This window comes from Anabrus simplex, chromosome 1 (genome assembly GCF_040414725.1).
Source record: "Anabrus simplex isolate iqAnaSimp1 chromosome 1, ASM4041472v1, whole genome shotgun sequence".
Lineage (NCBI taxonomy): Eukaryota > Metazoa > Arthropoda > Insecta > Orthoptera > Tettigoniidae > Anabrus > Anabrus simplex.
In genome coordinates this window covers 886,360,134-886,379,565 of record NC_090265.1, presented here as the reverse complement: position 1 = coordinate 886,379,565, position 19,432 = coordinate 886,360,134, and the positions used below count along the sequence as shown (strand labels likewise).

Sequence of the window (19,432 nt, the reverse complement as noted above, 5' to 3'; positions counted from 1 at the left end):
TGATGATGCCCGTAAAGGAGGGTGAAACATGTACCATTGACTTTTATGTATTATGTATAAAATTTTGACCATATGAAATAGTGGATCATATTGTATTGTATTGAACAGGTGGACTTAAAATATTGTAATAATATTTGAGACATACGTCAACTTCAATACGGAACCAAAATGAGAATAGTTACTTGTATACTTGTATACTTGTATTCTTTTATTGAAAATTTAAAACAATCATTCACTTACTTATTTTATAGTGGATAGAAAGCAGAGTATCACGTAGTGAAACGCGCAACAAACGGAAACAAAACTCCACATGACAATAAACCGCACGAAAAATCATCAAAAGAAATGTCACTGTTGAATCACATGGATAAGCTGTCACACAATAACACAATCTCCCCCAATTATTTCAGCAGATTTTATCATAGTATCAAGATTATTATTATAATAATATTTTGTCTCCCTTCAGAATTAGGTTTAAGACCCTCGCATTATTTGCAGATAATAGCAATAAATCACCATGACATGCGATTAATGACCAAACTAGGACGAATAAAATAAAACAACCACCACCACCACCACCACCACCACCATCAGTTAGGGATACATCGAAGAATGCACTGATATAACCTCATGGAAAAAATGATTGAATCTTTACACAATATAAGTTGTTATTAATATTCCCTGAATAATTAACCGTATCACCATAAATCACAATATCCTTACGGCTAACATGTACCCTGTCGGGCTGAGTGGCTCAGACGGTTAAAGCGCTGGCCTTCTGACCCCAACTTGGCAGGTTCGATCCTGGCTCAGTGCGGTGGTATTTGAAGGTACTCAAATACGTCAGTCTTGTGTCGGTAGATTTACTGTCACGTAAAAGAACTCCTGCGGGACTAAATTCCGGCATCTCCGAAAACTGTAAAAGAGTAGTTAGTGGGACGTAAAACGAATATTATTATTATTATTATTATTATTATTATTATTATTATTATTATTATTATTATTATTAACATGTACCCTAGTGGTCATCATGTTTATTATCATGAAAATCATCACAATCGTCGCTCACATTTAACTCTCAACAAGTGTAAATTTGTCCGACTCATTATTATATCCATGATTATTATTCCTAAACGCATCATCTCGACGAGCTGCCTACTGTCCACAGCTATCGCCTTCCCTTCTGAGGTCACAATTACGTCACAAGTCATTCTCTACCAATGCTTTGATTGAATCATTGCTTTAGTATAATCCGATAATTTATCATTATAGTCATGATTTTTACCGAAGTCGCACATCATCCTTATCATTAGCCTTCATTCCCCCGTAATCCATTTCGAAGACCTTAATTACACGTAACCTCGCGAAATTCACTAAGAAGTGGGGTTATCAACCACTGAGTCAACACAGCAATACTCCAAGAAATCAACAAAATGAAATCGTATCAACAAATCAATGACTACTCTACCATCACCACAATTTAAATACATCTCTAACTAATCTAGTTTCATTATATAAGAATACAATCCAACTAGCAAACTACCGAAAGAGAGGAAAATGTGACAAGAGTACTTATTATGATGTAAATCTCCGGCATCTTGAATATAGGTGTAGATGTAGTTTCCTCCTCTGGATTATGGCGGATTGTAGATGAACAAATTCATCGTGCTGGCTCTCACACACATCGGCTTAACACATCAGGATTCCTGTGCAGTCAAATAGCGTAGAATCACTCCTGCGGATTTCCTTCTTGGTCGGTCCATGATGACTGGCCTTCGTCGATTTTGCTGAAACTAAAACATTATATTAAAATTTGATCCACACTCGTTGCAGACTAACAGTTTCTTACAATGTGAAAAAGGCTCATTCCACTTTTTAAATTTTAACTGTACACCTTTCTATATTTAATTTTAATGATAAAAACCCTTGTACATATGTACAGTAATTCAGTTCGACATATATTTTAAATATCAAGTATTGATATTAATTTTAAGAAATGTAATGTACTCCATGTCCAATGTCTTTGTCTTACTTCCTTGGCTGATGGCATACCCTATTGCTGAAACCAGTCCCAAATAAAATCAATATGTGATGACCATATAATTATCACTATTTCTTGTATTGAATAGGTGGATCCCCATGCATAACAATTTTGAGTATAAATCTTGATTCAATACGGAACCTAAAAATGAATTTTTTGACACTAGAAAACACAAATGCAAAAAAATAGAGGGCAGAAAAGAATACAGGCATTAAAGAATGAAGTGGATAGAAATTGCAGGGCAGCTAAGGAAGAATGGCTGAAAGAAAAGTGCAGGGATGTTGAAGGTTGTATGGTCCTACTAAAGGTAGATGCTGCATACAAGAAAATCAAGAAAACCTTTGGAGAAAGGAAAATTAGGTGTATGCATATCAAGAGCTCAGATGGAAAACCACTTATAGAGAGCGAGTAAAAAGAAAAAAAAAACCCAGAAAGTTTGCAGGAACATATCCAACAGTTCTATCAAGGTAAAGACTCGGATCTGATTCTGGAACAAAAAGGGGCTGTTGATGCTGATAAAATTGGAGACCCAATTTTGAGGTCAGAATTTGACAGAGCTCTGAGAGGCCTGAATAGGAACAAGGCATCTGGAATTGGTAACATTACCTCTGAATTATTGAGTGCTTTAGGACAAACCAGCATGGCAAAGTTTTTCCATTTAGTGTGTAAGAAGTGACGGAAGTGGGCCCTTTTTGACAAAATGCTGTTATACCTATTCCAAAGAAAGGCAGACAAGTGTGAAAACTACTGCACCATTAGTGTGTCATGTGTTCAAAATTTTAATACTTGTTATTTACAGGAGAACGGAAAAGTTGAAACAGAGTTGGCAGAAGACCAATTTGGCTTCAGAAGCAATCCTGACCGTCTTATCTTAGAGGATCAAATTAAGGACGACAAACTCATCTACACGGTGTTCGTAGATCTAGAAAAGACTTTCAGTAATGTTAATTGGACCAATGTATTTGAGATTCTTAAGGTGATCAGGATGATACTGAGAACGAATCGTCTACAGTTTGTATTAATCATTCTGCAGTGGAAAGAACTGAGGGCTTTGAAAAAGAACCAGCAATTCAGAACGGAGCGAGGAAAGCTGCAGTTTGCCCTCCTGTTTTCATTGTTTATATAGCACAGGCATTAAAGGAAAGCAAAGAGTAATTTGGGAAGGGAATCACAATCCAAGGAGAGGAAAGCAAAATTTGGAGATTTGGTGGTGATTGTTATTTTATCTGAGACTGCAGAAGATCCGGAGAAATTGGTGAATGATATGGACGTTGGTGGGTAAGGAGTACAAGATGAAAATAAGTCCAAAACAAAAGTAATTGAATGCAGTCAAACTAAGTCAGACTATGCAGGTAATATTAGATTAGGAAGTCTTCAAAGGGAGTAGATGAATATTGTTACTTCTGTAATAAAATAACTAAGGATGGCAAAAGTGAGGACATAAAATGCTGACTAGCACAAGCTAGGAAGGCCTTTTTTTTTTTTTAGGAAAATAAATTTGCTCACTTCGAACCTTGATATAGGAATTAAAAAGATGTTTTTGAAGGCTTTTGTTTGGAGCGTGGCATTGTATAGAAGTGAAACATGTATAACTAATTCAGAAAGCAAGAGAATAGAAGCTTTTAAAATGTATTATTACAGAAGTATGCTGAAGGTGAAATGGATAGATTGAATTGCGAATGAAGAGATACTGAATCAATTTTTGCAAGAGGAGATAAATTTGAATTCCATCTTGGTCCATGCTGGAATTATTATATACGTCTACATTTGATGGGAAGATGAGGTAGAATGTTATGACTCATGACTTGTTTTTGAGGAAAGTATAGGCGGGTAAGAACCGTCGGAGTAGATGAAGGTATGAAAATGGCGAGCAGATTAGAGCAGATGTAGGATGCAGCAGTTTTCTTGAAATGAAAAAATTAGCACAGAATAGGTTGGCATGGAGGGCTGCATAAAACCAGTCTATGGACTGATGACTCAAACAATTAGTAGTTTATTTATTCTGGCAAAGTTATGTACTCCCCTTCTTACTTTACCAGTGTTAACCTTGAATACTCTTAATAACTACTGCTGTACTTGTAATTGTTAAAAAAAATGACAGTAAGATGAAAAACATTATGAATAACAACAATAATAGTATTAATAAAATATCATATATATAAAAGAACAAATTATATCACATGTACAAAAGAACATATGATATAGACACACAAAATACATTGTATGTACATAAAATATGAGTAATTACGATATACTAATTAAAATAACATTTCAAAAAGATATAAATATTTCAAGATAACCGAAATATTGCTTTCAATTGAGAGGTGAAGAGAAGGAATAGGAAGACAGTGTTTCAGATAAAGACTACATGATTCATGTTTACCTAGTATTTCAACACAGGCATGTTTAAAAGCTGAGTTGCTTTATATGCTTTCAACATCCACTGGTGGGAGATTCCATTGGCGGGCTGTGGTTATGGTGAACAGTGAATGATTTCATATAGAATGTTGTTCTGTGTACAGGAAGGGATATACATGGTGCTGCAGGATCAGGTATTTTTTAAAATGGTCTATAGAGGAGTTTGATGTGATTACGGAAATAGGCTGGTTGAGAATTTTTTAGAATATTATGCAAAAAGCATAGTTTGAAGTGTACAGTGCTCTTGCAAGCTAAGCCTCCTGAGGGACGTGCAAGGTGGTGTAACATGGTCAGTGTAACTAAGCCCACAGATAAATCTCACACAAGCATTCTTAGCACACTGTAATTTCCTTCCCCATTCTACTCCTTTGGTGTTGGAAACTATATCGCAATAATTGAAATGAGGTAATGCAAGTGATTCAACAAGAATTTTATTTGGTTTAAAAGTGAATTTAAATTTGCTGTGCTGAGACTATGTAGCATTCAGTATATTTTGCTCCACACAGATGTAGTTTGGGAAAACCAGGGCAGATGTTCATCAAATATTATACCAGGATTTCTTACGTTTAGTTATACTGTATGAGAGTGCCATTTATGGACAAGTGTGGTAATGCTGTTCGATCGAGTTTGTGAACTAATTTAGCTTACCCTATAATTATTGTCTGAGATTATAATATTTCCTTACGCTAAATGTGGATTTTGCTCCAATGTAAATTATGTTGAACCCAAAATTGCATTGCTCTTATGGAATAATTTTTGGGACATGATATTTCTAATTAAAATTAAAAGTACAACAGTTCCACCTTTTCAGTACAAATTCAAGTAAAGCGGATTATTTTACAGAAGAAACATTTATTAGGTACTATTTTCGAACTGTTATCAAGGTCATCATCAGCCAAAAGCAAGAGTTGCACAATGCATCAAATAGTCTACAGGAAAAAAAAAAAAAATAGTGGATTTGACACTATACGAGGGGCGTTTGAAAAGTCCGTGCAAAAATAAAACTACTTATGTGTTTGGGGTAATCCTTTTTTATTTTTCGACAGTCTCCTTTTAGGCTTATACACTTTGGCCAACGATGTTCTAGTTTGTTGATTCCTTCCGAATAATAGGATTTGTCCAAGTCTGCAAAATATCCATTAGTGTTTGCAATTACCTCCTCGTTTGAATAAAATCTTTGTCCCACCAGCCATTTCTTCAAATTGGGGAACAAATAGTAGTCCGAGGGAGCCAAGTGTGGTGAATAGGGGGGGATGTGAAACGAGTTGGAATCCTATTTCCATTAATTTTGCGACCACAACTGCTTAGGTGTGTGTGGGTTCGTTGTCGTGATGGAAAAGGGCATTCTTGTGGGCCAATCACGGGCGTTTTTCTTGCAGCTCGGTTTTCAAACGGTCCAATAACAATGAATAATATGCACCTGTAATAGTTTTACTCTTTTCCAGATATTCGATGAGGATTATCCCTTGCGAATCCCTAATCCTTTTTGGGTCAAGCGTAAGCAATCGCGGCACCCATCTTGCGGATAGCTTTCTCTCCAAATGTTTATGGAAAATATTATGTACCCGTTTAATCGAGATGCCCACAGCACTAGCAATCTCACTCACCTTAAATCTTTTGTCATCCATCATGGATTTGATCTATCATGGATTGATCTATTTGATCTATCATGGATTTGATCAATGATTTCTGGATTTGTAACCTCCACAGGCCGCCCAGAACGTTCAGCGTCACTTGTGCCCATATGGCCAGTCCGAAAATTTTGAAACCACTTATAAACTGTTCTAATCGAAGGTGCAGAGTCACCATAATATTTATCAAGCTTCTCTTTAGTCTCCTGAGGTGTTTTGCCTTTCATAAAGTAATGTTTAATCACCACACAAAATTATTTTTCGTCCATTTCTTGAAAATCGCTCAACTTCCTTGATTCACACGAATGCCAAACACAAAGAAATAGACTAACATGGCTGAAACTTGGTGTGCGATCATTCAAGAGATGCTGGTAACTAAACATGACCTCGATATGTGCCGGTGGTGCCATCTCTCGGACTTTGCACGGACTTTCAAACCACCTTCATAAAGATGAAGAAGGAAGTCAAAATTGCAATGTAATCTACTGTTTATAAGACAACACAACTCACTCGATTCACTAATGAATACAGCAATAATATAAATTTTCTAAACCTCTTAACAGTGGCAATGGAGAGCAATATACAGTAAAACCTCGTTAATTCGAAGTCGTTGGGACTCAAAAATCGGACTTCGAATTACGTGATTTCGAATTAACCGCCAATTCGCAATTCAGAAGTGCCAACCCTTGCCGCATTACAAAATATTCTATGGCCTGTTACTGCATGCAGTTAACCTTGATTCACAGTTTATACCCTTCAAATGCCATGAAAAAGGAACTATTCCCAAAATGTATCCAAGAAGGTGCATTTACAGTATTCAAGTAATTCACTCGGATATCTCACTGGCAAACATAACCTCACGCAACGGAGAGAGAAGGGGGAAAAAAAAAAAAAGCACGATTCAAAGACGAGGAGAAATCTATGCTGGCTCCCATCTGCACGTGCTTTATTAATTGGATTACTATACTTACTGCATTTTAGATGCCTTGTATTTACAAAGGAAGTACCCGATGCCCTTAAAATCGAACTTTTCTACGACTCCATCCTTGTACGATTTCCCGCCAACTTCTTTCGTACTTCAGAAATGTAAACACTTGCCGTGTCACAAAGTATTCTAAGACCCATTAATACATGCAATCACCTCGATTCACAGTTTAAACCTTTCAAATGCCATGGAAAAAACTATTTCCGACATGTATCCAACAAGGTGCATTTACAATGTTCAAATAATGCACTTGGATAAATCACTGACCAACATAACCTCACGCAACGAAAGAAAAAAAATATCGCACAATTCAAAGACGAGGATAAATTATGCCGGTCCCCGTGTGCATATGCATTTTTTTTTTTGATTTCTGTACTGTTCGCATTTTTATATGCTTTGTACTAGCATGGAAAGTGCCCGACGCCCTTGAAACATTGTGGTTTATCGAACTTTCCTATGACGAGGGGATAAAGTTTCTCGCTTCCATCCCATGAGCATTGCAACGTACTACTATGCCCCATTTAAAACCATAAGACCGTTTGGGCTTGCATTAAAATAATGCAGTGCAGTTTCACCGGCAATGACAATATTGTTCGGTGCCTACGCTTTTTCGTCAACTGTCGGCATCGCCAGTGTTCGCGGATTCTGTTTTTCCACACACTGCCTGTTGAGTGATATTACGGCGTTCATTAAAAGGTTGAATACAAAAGAATTCAGATTTCATTCAATTTAGCAATCATGAAGCGCACTGTAGACCCACCGAAGTGAGTGTAAGTGCGGAAAGCTACCCTTCCACGTTAAGGAACGCGCGTTCTATTATGACGCGGAGCGGATAAATTTCGAGTAGAAATTACTCTGTAACATACTATTGTTTTAAAATGTAAAGGCAGATTCGAATTAAAAGTCTGAATTTCGGTAATGGGGCCGACATTGTACTTCGAATTACGGATTATCCGTATTTCGAATTGAACAATTTAAATAACATGCAAAACTGTATCTCATGTTTCCGGGTACGAGAGCTTCTTCGAAGTAGGCGGGATTTTGAATTAACCGATTTCGAATTATCGAGGTTCTACTGTAAATACAAATGTAACATACAGTAACGACAAGTCTCGTTGGCTGGAGACTCTGGCAATTGTGCTGCCACTGGTGGAAGAACCGCCACTGTCTTCAGTAGGCTTATGAGTGAAAGGAGAAGATCGTACACTTTGTCTTGTGTATGGTATGGTATAACGTGGAAATTATAGGAATTATATGGAACAGAATTATGAAAACTGCTTGCCCTTTCCAATTGGTAGTTTCATCACTTTGAATTATCAGTTATCTATTTCTCACAGCTTCTTTCACTTCCTCTTCATATTCTGTGTTAACAAATGGGATGAATTTTGATGGCGTGTATTTGCTTGTGGAAGGCCACCAGCACCTGTAGGAAAAAAGTATGGTTTTTGATGGTTTAATTTTAATCCATGGATTTTGGCCCGTATGTCTGGTTATCAAGTCTTAATTCAGATGAAGTGTTTCTGAGTGTTCGTTATTTACTGGCTGTATATATATGGGCAAGTCATCTGCGTATAAGTATTTACTGTGTCTTAATCCTGATAGTACCCCATTTATATACAAATAGAAAAATAGGGGGCCTAGTACACATCCTTGTTTTAATCCCACTTCAACCGTGCACCAATTTGAATATTCATTGTTATTAAGTACACACTGCTGCAGTTCGTGAGATATTAATTAATCCACTAGAGTGGAGTGCACTCGTGGAGAAATGTAAACTACTTATTTTGGATGTACGTATGTCTATCAACAGTGTTGAAAGCGTTACGGAGAAGCAAACCATGAGGTTATTTGTTCATTTGCCTTTCCCTCAGTCAGTATGGGCCTGTTCATGTGTCTTGAAGGGCATAGGAATTTCTTGTAAAAGTGATTCACAGAACAAATTTTACTGTGTTACAGTAATCATATTTAGATATCATGCTTACAGTTATTGAAAATTACAAGTTGTAAACACATTCATTTTGTACGTGGCAGTATGACTACTCTGCTTATTTGAATTTATTTCCAACTAATAGATCACGCCCGACTGTTGTTACAGCTCGACGTACAGATGCAAGTCACCATGTGAATCAGAAGTCTTCCATCCAGAACAACAAGAGCAAAGCTCAGCAAGAAACGCTCGTGCCGGACAGCCTAAGATTTGCATCTGAAACTGCAGAGAGTGAAGTATGTGATTTTTAATATTAATAATAATAATAATAATAATAATAATAATAATATTAATAATAATAATAATAATAATAATTCTCAACAATTTATTTCTGTTCCTTATGGTTATGGGACATTAAGAACCTATGGAAAAAGACATAAGGTTGCTAAGGATGATATAAGCCCAAAGAGGAATAATAAGTGCAGGCACTCGGGGCTGAAAGTAGATGTCAGACTGTGATACACATCTGACACAATCGCTGTAGTACAGTAGAAGAGAACCCTGTTGTAATGACAGTATTATGCCCTCCAAAATTTAATCTGCACAATATCCTTAGGTTTCAATGACGACTCTCTTACTGATTCATCCGTTGTTACGGACAGATTCGGGGGTGTTAGTTTCTCAGTTATATTCATACACTACTCCAGAATTTATACTGAACGTGATCAATCATCTTCCATATTGATTCCTTGCTACATGCAAGAGAGAGTTCTCCCCAACATTAAAATATGCTGTCTTTCTCGTGATCCTCGCTGTCGACATCAATTAACCCTCCGTCGGTCGCAACTGATCTGACAGGCACAGTCTTCAGTCATCGGTCGCTACTGGTCCAGCGCGCAGACCGATCATTCTCATCCTCTCACTACCCTCACTCCTTGCCATGTTCGGCAGTCACGTGACAGGTAGTCTGTATTCAGTCACTATATTAATTGCAACATCAGTGACACTACTGTACAGTCATGTCATCCCTAAGTGATGCAGCTCTTCTCAGGCACGCCCCCAGTAGAAGTGAACTGCATGCACCATTTTACTGAATACTAAGCTTCCTGTCATTCTTAAATAAATACCTGGCGGTACTGAAAGTCTAACTTGGGCCAATTGTGCTAACCATTACACTGCGGAGGTGGACCTAACTACAAAATATGGACATATTGCATGACTGATGCATTCTTGCAGTGCATGGATCGGGCATACGAAAAAGTTCACCTTGTTGTTTGATGTTATCAGAGCTGTAGTATGCTAAGGAGGTGGACAATTCTTAACTACAAAACACGTACCGCGTGATTTTAATGCGTGCTTGCGTTGCACAAGTCAGACACACAAAACTATTCACCTATTTGTGTGATGTCATCAAAGCTGCAGCACGGCCTGTATCCACTACAAAGTGGAATTATATTTGTTCTCTCACGAATTACGTCGGGAGGAGCTTAAATGCCATCTTTAAATTTTTTCATTTTGTCTCAAAAAGTCACGGTAGTCTAATATATTATTAACAAAGTGTAGGCATTACTAACCACAAGTAAAATATCTCTGTAATTGGTACAGAGCTTTGAAGTAAATTATTTGAACTGAATGGAATTCGGATTATTCTGTAATTGGGTAACTGGGAATATTTAGTTCAATCGTCAAACATATGATATAGTAGTGCATGACAGATTTTGTAATCCATTGGGATGCTTGTTTAAATTACTCTAAATATGAAAGTTTGAAAGTAGATCATTTTTTTTTTGAGATTTCAGAAGTATTGTGTGTGGTTAATTTGCAGCGGGATAGTTTGGCAGCATATAAAGAGGCAACAGCCAATTCAAGTACACCACAGATTGTAATAGAGCCTCCCACGGGTACAAAACTTCTGCAGAGTGAAAGTGCTGCCGTTCTGGGTAAAGCCAGCGATGAGGATGAACTTCATAATGCAACTGAAACAAGTGAGTAAATATTTATTGAACTAATTATAATTGGGGGGGCAGATTTTTGTATGCTAAAAAAAGAAAGTGTTTATGTGCTAAAAACCTAAAAAAAATTGATAAAACATTTAAGATATTCTGCTTTAAATATGACATAACCACTTGCGTTGAAAAGGTAAATAAGAAGTTTTGTATTAAAATATGGTGCTATCAAACGAGCTCCTTAAGGCAAATGGATGTCTTTATATGGAAAAGTACAGAACGGTATATTAATTTTTGAGATGCTTGACTAGATATTATGGTATTTACATAAATGGTAATGTTTCGTTTGACCATAGCAAAAACAACCTATCAACTTCGAAAAAATTGTACCAGTTCGTACTCGCCAATCATACACAGGAATATTATTCTTCCATAGTTTTTGATGGTGTTTGGGCATTGTCATTGACAGAGAAGTGAAAGTAATGGTTTTTTTCCCATCTGCTTTTTTAGCATGCCTGGAGAGAGCTGCTTGCGATTGTTGGTTGTGTTCGCTAATATTGATTATAGAGAAAAAATTGCGACAGATGAAAAATCATCAAAAGCCAACTTCCATTTGTATGGAAATTGAACATTCCTCTATCTACACTGAACACCATATTGAACGTGAGGAAAGAAATTGTACAAACTTACGAAGGATAGAGTGGCAAAATAAAGTGAGTGTAAGAGGGCAGGTTTCCCAAGCTGTAAGGCTATTTTATTCACCTTCTACCTGATAAAACCTTGGCTCTTATGGGCAAGAAATGTCAGTGTGGGAAGTTGTGTTGAGAAAGACTGGTAGTCCATTATGTTGCAATGAAAGTGGAAGAGAAAAAGTTGATTCCTGGAGTAAATTGGAAAGCAAAGAGCCGTTGCGCTAATAACTTGCAGACATTTGCAGGCAAGTACACTTCAGATCCGAAAGCTTGAATAACAGCCACGGTATCTGAGCAATATTTACATGCACTGGATGCCCAGAAAGGTTCTTAAAACTGGATAATCCTTTTACATACCTTCCAACTCTCCCAATTTATGTGGGAGACTTAATTCTTGAAATTCTTATATTACCTCCTGATCAATTGTTTCTCCCGATTTTAAGTCGCTGATTGCTGAACTTAAGATATTTTGAAACTCGGGTGCCATTTCAGGATGTTGCTTTTTTAGCTGAAGGTAATTTTCGTAATTGGTCTCTGTAAGTACCGATAGTCCTTCTCTTACTGGTTGGTGTGAATGGCTGAAGGTTAGTGTCTTATTCGCTTCATAGGGTGGGAAGTTCTGTTCTCATTTGTGGCTTCAAAATTTATTTATTTCGTGTGGCTATTTCTAGCAGAGTGCAGCCCTTGTAAGGCAGACCCTCCAATGAGGGTGGGCAGCATCTGTCATGTGTAGGTAACTGTGTTATTGTTTGTGGTGGAGGATAGTGTTGTGTGTGGTGTGTGAGTTGCAGGGATGTTGGGAGAGCACAAATACCCAGCCCCCGGGCCATTGGAATTAACCAATGAAGGTTAAATTCCCCGAGCCGGCCGGGAATCGAACCCGGGCTCTCTGAACCGAAGGCCAGTACGCTGACCATTCAGCCAACAAGTTGGACAGCTTAAAAATGAAAAGTGAAATTGCAATAATCAAATCTGGTGTCCTCTCTCGTCTTGCATAGTTGTGTTTGTGTGCTGTGGTCCTGTTTTAGGTTACACTAGGTTGATCCATATGGGTTGAACAAGTTTGTGTTCGGTTGTTTATGCAGTTTGATATGTGTAGCACCACTACGTGATGAACATCGAGGATCTCTGCATTGCCTGTGGTTAGTACCACTATGTGAAGAACACCACAGGTTTGTGCATTGCCAGTGATTGGTACCACAATGCAAGGAACATCTTGGGTCTGTGTTGCCCGTGGGTGGTACCATGATGTGCGATACACTGTAGGTCTGCATTGCCGATGATTAGTACTGCTATGTGAGCAACACCATGAGTATATGTGGCCTGTGTTTCGTGCCACTATGTGAGGAACACCTCAGTTCTAGCCAGTGCCTGTGATTTGTTCCACAATGTGAGGAACACCATGGGTATATGTTGAGGAGTACCCTTATGTGACAAAATCCATTGGTCTGTTACTTGTGATAGGTGCCATTGTGTGTAACGTACAATGCAAGGAACAGCAGAGTCTGCTTTACCCGTGATCATTACCCTTATGAGGGGCCAGTGATCTAGATTTTGGACCCCTTTATATAATCCCAGTAATTGAGGATTTGTGAATTTTTACGCTATCATTTTTTTATCATTCATTTCTAAACTCCATTGGTCTGTTACTTGTGATAGGTGCCATTGTGTGTAACGTACAATGCAAGGAACAGCAGAGTCTGCTTTACCAGTGATCATTACCATTATGAGGGGCCGGTGATCTGGATTTTGGACCCCTTTATATAATCCCAGTAATTGAGGGTTTGTGAATTTTTACGCTATCATTTTTTTATGATTCATTTCTAGTCGGATACATTTTGAAGTTTTATTTTTTATTTCATTCACCTCGTACATTATGGGTTGATAACCTTGTAACTGTTCCCTCTCGTCATAACACTTGGGGAGATGAAAGTTATTATCTTGGGACACATTAATATCAAACTATTTGTGGCTTGCCCGCAAATTGCCATGCAAATAGAAACAATTAACATTCCATGGTTCCCCATTTCTCTATGTAATGTTTGGGCGCCATGGTTACAGTTTTAAATAAAACTGTAAAACAAAATGTATATTTACTAGCATAGAGACTTATACTTAAATCACAGGGGTAGGATTTTAAATAATTAACCAAAGAAAGAAAATTAATGCAATATAAAATACAAATGAATTTATTATACAAAAAAAATGAGATGAATCGGAAAAGTTTCCTTAAAGCGTGGAGGCATTTATAATTTACTGAATTTACTATTGCTTGCTTTATCTAATTGAAGCTCACCAATTGCAGCTTCCGTTGAAGTCATGTGGTTTCCGTGGTTACTCGTTCTCTTCTTCTCGATGTAGACTTTGCTCCATGGACATCCTTCCTTCCTTCTCTGATATGGTATGGGCTATCTGGACTAGCACTCCCTGCTTGCCTAGTCTTGAAATTAGACATTGGCCCTGTACTTGTAAAAACTGATCAGCGTTGATCGTATGAGGAGAAAATTCAGAGATATGAATTTTTCCATATTAGTAGAAATCTCAATCCAACTGAGCTATACAATTTATACGGTACAGACTTGTACCAAATTTCCGTAGACTTGAACTAAACATAGTTCTTCGTCCACAGCCATAAGCTTGTTTCGTTTCTCGTAGATCCGATAACATAACCGAAGCGACAACACATTGTACAAAAGTAACTATGTCGCTGAGCGACCACACACTATCAAAAATCAAATCACGTCGTTCAAAGTAGATGTTCATAGTAGAATTAGTAGTGATGGAGTATCTCGTAAGGTCGTAAGGTCCCGTTCTCGTGTTAAGAATCAGTATATATCCGGGCTCACCCCCACTCTTGGTAACAGTTCAATCTCAAAACTCACGACGACGTATCTGATTCGATAGATCGAAGCATCAACTCCCCTTTCCTTCTTCCTCGACAAGTCCAGAAGGCGTGGCGATGATATAGCTGACCAGCTTGCAAGCCTCGCGCACGGGTCGCTGTTTACTAGCCTTGGTCATAAAATAAACCCATGACTCACGCAAAATCCCAAGCTTCAAGAATAACCCTCCGTATACACAAATGAGATGAAATGAAAACAACTATGTCTCAACATATTGACCGTATTTACAACATAATGAATTCTTATCCTACATAATATAATAATTAAAATACTAAAACGATGTTATCATATATACAATGTGTTTCCAAAAGGCCTTGATTACAAATGATTGACGTTGAATAAATATGTTATTACAAATAATTGCCGATGGCGGATAAACTTGATATCAAATGATATCGCGTAACATGTTATTATATTAAATTAGTAGGGCTGGAGAAGCCTGGGCGGTTACATATGCCCTCCTGTTATTTACAGATATAACATATATGAAAATAACACACTACACCAAAACGGTTGATATATACATCATTACATCTGACAAACAATAAAAAACATACATAATCAAATCTTGTATCTCACTGTAGAGTGTCTGTTTCAACGATACCAGATAACATTAGTAATAAATCCTGCCAATTTTCTTGTGAAAGTTTGTCAGCTACACTCACAATATTTACAACAACAGGTAAATAACTCTATCTTTGCACTTCACCATCAAAGTGTTCGGCAGTTCCAGGTTATTATAATATATACACCACACACACACGTAATCACACGTGGATTACCTCTCTTAGATGGCCGCAAGCAATTTCTTGTTTTCATTGCAAAAAATATTACTACTTAGAAAATTATTGCATTAATTTCCTTCTGCAGTTTCAAAAAAAATCCCAAGTTACTCATGGCTTCTACAGTGGTGTCAGGTCAAGGTTCACAACCTATACATGAATTCACGTTTTCTAACTCAAGTACATTTAATGTTGTCAAAACAACATCGGGGAGACATTACACTTAATTCGCAGAAATATATCGTCTCAGTGAACGAATATTATAAGTGCCCAACATGACACGATTACCATCTTTCAATCTGTATGCACAAGGACCTACCCGACAATGAATCTGGAATGGACCCTGATACAACAAAAATAATTTCTTCGTCACCTTCTCTTCACTGGACGAGAGCATGGGAACACGTAACAGAACAGAATCTCCTACCTGAAATTCGTCTAACACCTGACGTTTCTGCTGTTGGCTACGCTTCTCAGCCGCTTTAATCAAATTCTCTCTCGCTAACCTGACATATATCTGAGAGTCCTGCTGAGGTTCCTGTGTAATACCTAGTACTTTTGTCAGCTCATTCCTTGGATTGCTGCCAAAATGAACCTCTAATGGGGTGAATTTCGTACTATCATGCTGAACCATATTAATCCATTTCTCAATCAACGCTAAAGAACCAACCTACGCAGTGTGCTTGTCATGAACTAAAGATCGAAACATCCTACCTAATTCCTTCATCGTGCGTTCACACATATTCCCTTGCGGATTCCTAATTGAGGAAAAAACTTGTGTGATACTTAACTCTGTCATCACAGCCTTCCACTTCTTCGATGTAAATTGAGATCCACTATCAGATAATAACCTCCTAGGCGTACCTAATTCCTGAACATACTTGTCACTAATAATCTTACTGCAACTAAGACCTGTCGCTTTTCTCATCGGATACAATCTGACTAACTTGGAGAAAGCATCAATCACCACAAAAACTTATTGATAGCCATATTTACCACGAACTACGGGTCCAAATAAGTCAATATAAACAAGATCACCAGTTTTCTCAGTAATGACTGCTAGCCTAGGTCCTTCGAGATATCTATTGGGAGCTTTACTCCGTTGACATAAATCACAAGAGGAAATAGTTTTCCTAATTTCCCTTCCCATCTTATCCCATACAAAACTTCTCTGAATCTCATACAACACTTTACTTGCACCAAAATGTCCCAACTCCTTATGAATGAACCAAATTAATTCCGTTCTCAAAGACTTAGGTGCACATATACGCCAACGATCGTCACCACAATTCTTCGTTAAATATTGATCAACCATTCTATAGGTGTGTCTACCTTTCTTCACACTTTCCTGATCTCCGTTCTCAAGTTCTCTTATCACATCTTTACATTCATTGTCCTGAGATTGTTCAAAACGTATCTTATTTAATCTATTGAAAGCTTCCTTATCGTCTTTATGAAGACATGCACAGATTAAAATGCCTTCCTGGGTCTTAATAACACTACCTTCATTACACAAATCTCGGTCTCTGGATAGCAAATCGGCTAACACATTGTTCTTGCCTTTAATGTGTACCACTTTAAAATCATACTCTTGTATAGCTAAAATCCATCTACTGACTCTGTTATATGACAATTTGCAAGTAGAAATAAAAGATAGCGCATGATGGTCGGTCCAGATCTCAAATTTAGTACCCAACACATACATCCTGAACTTACTTAGAGAATATATAATCGCTAAGAACTCTAATTCAGTAATCGTGTAGCATTTCTCAGCTGCACTAAGCCCTCTCGAAGCCAACGAAACAATCCCTAAGTTGTTCTCTTCCTCCTGACATAGAACTCCAGCAATTCCACATTGTGATGCATCAGTCATTATAACATACTTATCTCCTCTAGGATATTTCAGAATCACAGCTTTCCTAAAACCATCTTTTAGCTCTTCAAATGCCTTCTCATGGTATTCTGCCCACTTCCATTTATTGCCAGCTTTCAGCAAATTTCTAAACGGCTCTAATAAGTAGGAAAATCTTAAAACAAATTTTCTAAAAAAGTTATACTCCAATGTATGATCTCAATTCTTTTATATTCCTGGGCCTTTTTGCATTCAATATTTTCTCTATTCTCGTGCTTTCTGGAGTCACACCTACTGCAGATACACGGTGTCCTAAAAAGATGACTTCGGGCTGACCAAAAATGCATTTCTCCAGTTTAAGAATGAAACCTGCCTGTTCTAACTTGGTAAATACCCTGTCGAGATGTTCTAAATGCTCTTCAAGACTGCAAGACGAAATTACTAAATCATCAATATAAATAGTGGCATAGTGGTCGGCTTTGTTCCCCAGAGCAATATTCAAAGCACGACTTAAAGCAGAAGAACTAGTACGAGTACCATATGGGACACGACAAAATTGATACAGATTACTCTTGTGACTGAAAGCTCTTTAAGGTCTATCCTCCTTCCTTAACGGAATCTGCTAGAAACTACTACGTAAATCAACAGTAGAAAACCAAACTTTCCCATCAAAATCCTGTATCAGCTCCTCTACATTTAACGATTTTAATTGATCAGCAGCAATACGTCTGTTCATCTCCCTCCCATCAATGCACAAACGGACAGAACCGTCGTTCTTAGGCACAACCAATAAAGGATTGACACACTGACTACTCGAAACTTCAATAATACCATCCTCTAACATAGCTTCAATTTGATTGTCTACCGCTTTAGCATATTTATGTGGTATCGGATATCTCGGTCCAGCGAATATACTTTTATCCAGCACTGAAAATGAGTGTTCATACACATGTTTTGCCAGGTTTCGATGAAAATACTTCCTTGTGTTCTCTCAACACATACAACAATCTGTCCCTCTGACCTTCTTCCAAATTGCTACTATCTACCGCTTCTCTCAAAGCATCATCGTGGTTCTCCTCTAACCACACTTCACACAACTTAAAATCTGCTCTCTCTTCTTCATCTTTTAAAACCTCATTAACAGACTACATGTTACAAACCTCCACTTTCGTCTGAACTTCGGCATCCCACGTGACTTTAACATCCTCATTATCCCACCTTAAATATACTATCGCATCATTGTAATCTAGCCGAGCTGAGTATAAACTTAGCCAGTCAGATCCCAAGATAACATCAAATATAAGATTCGGAATAACAAGACAGATCTGAATTTTCGACTTCCTGTTAATACAAATAGGTATAGCAACTTGTTTACAGATTTGCTTGGATCTTTTACCTACAGCAGTGACGATATATGTGGATTTCACAGGCATTTCTTCAATCTCAATATTCTCCTTCTTTCTGTCCTCGTACCACTTCGAACTTACACATGATCTTTGACTGCCTGAATCCAATAAAGCCTGATACTGCGCCCTCCATATAACGATCGTAACAACGGGGTTCTCACTTTTACTACCAACTTCGACTTGATTCACTTCCACCTTCCGTAATAACTCATCTCTGACATCGAGATCTTAATTCATGTGCGTCATTACACAATTTCTCGCAACATGTACTGAAGACTGATAATCTGATCTCTCATTACAGTCTATCAGTTTAAATTACTGTGTCTCCTTGTATCCTGATTTCTGCTTGTACTTTCCTCTACATTTCGTTCCCTCTGAACATTTCTATTTTGCTGGTGTGACTGATTACCTACAGGTTGTTTCGGTTGAAACTGACCACGGTGATTGTGTTCTTGTCTTCTGGGTGGTGTTTGATAGTTTGTGTGCTCTCGTGTACTACTACTACTATTTCCTAACGCATCGAAACTTGCTTGCAATCTTTCCATTCCCTGAATAGACTCTATCTGTTGCATACAGCTAGCTTCACGGATTTTGTTGGGAAAATGTCTGAGTAATAACTTAACAATATCTTTCTCCGCTGACATCCCATCTACGTTTTTACAAATCATAACGTGGGCTAAAAAATATTCAGTCATAGAAACTCCCTCGTGTGGCCTAAATTTCCCAAAGACAATGCGTTCTCTTTCCCTGCTTTGTATAGCTTGACTCCAAAATTTTTCCGTGAAATATTTCTGGAATTCCACCATACTGGTCATGCTGCTCTTATACACCGCAAACCATGATTTCGTT

At 37.7% G+C, this 19,432-nt stretch overlaps 1 protein-coding gene across 3 annotated transcripts in view; it reads left to right on the top strand.

The window, feature by feature from the left end:
* Positions 1–19,432, top strand: part of LOC136857688 (constitutive coactivator of PPAR-gamma-like protein 1 homolog) — a 339,417-nt gene that overhangs the window by 129,114 nt on the left and 190,871 nt on the right. For all 3 annotated transcript variants that reach the window (XM_067136540.2, XM_067136539.2, XM_067136541.2), the window contains exons 8-9: positions 9,171–9,298; positions 10,828–10,987. In XM_067136540.2, the coding sequence (XP_066992641.1) occupies positions 9,171–9,298; positions 10,828–10,987 (288 nt within the window). The remainder of the gene's footprint in view (positions 1–9,170; positions 9,299–10,827; positions 10,988–19,432) is intronic.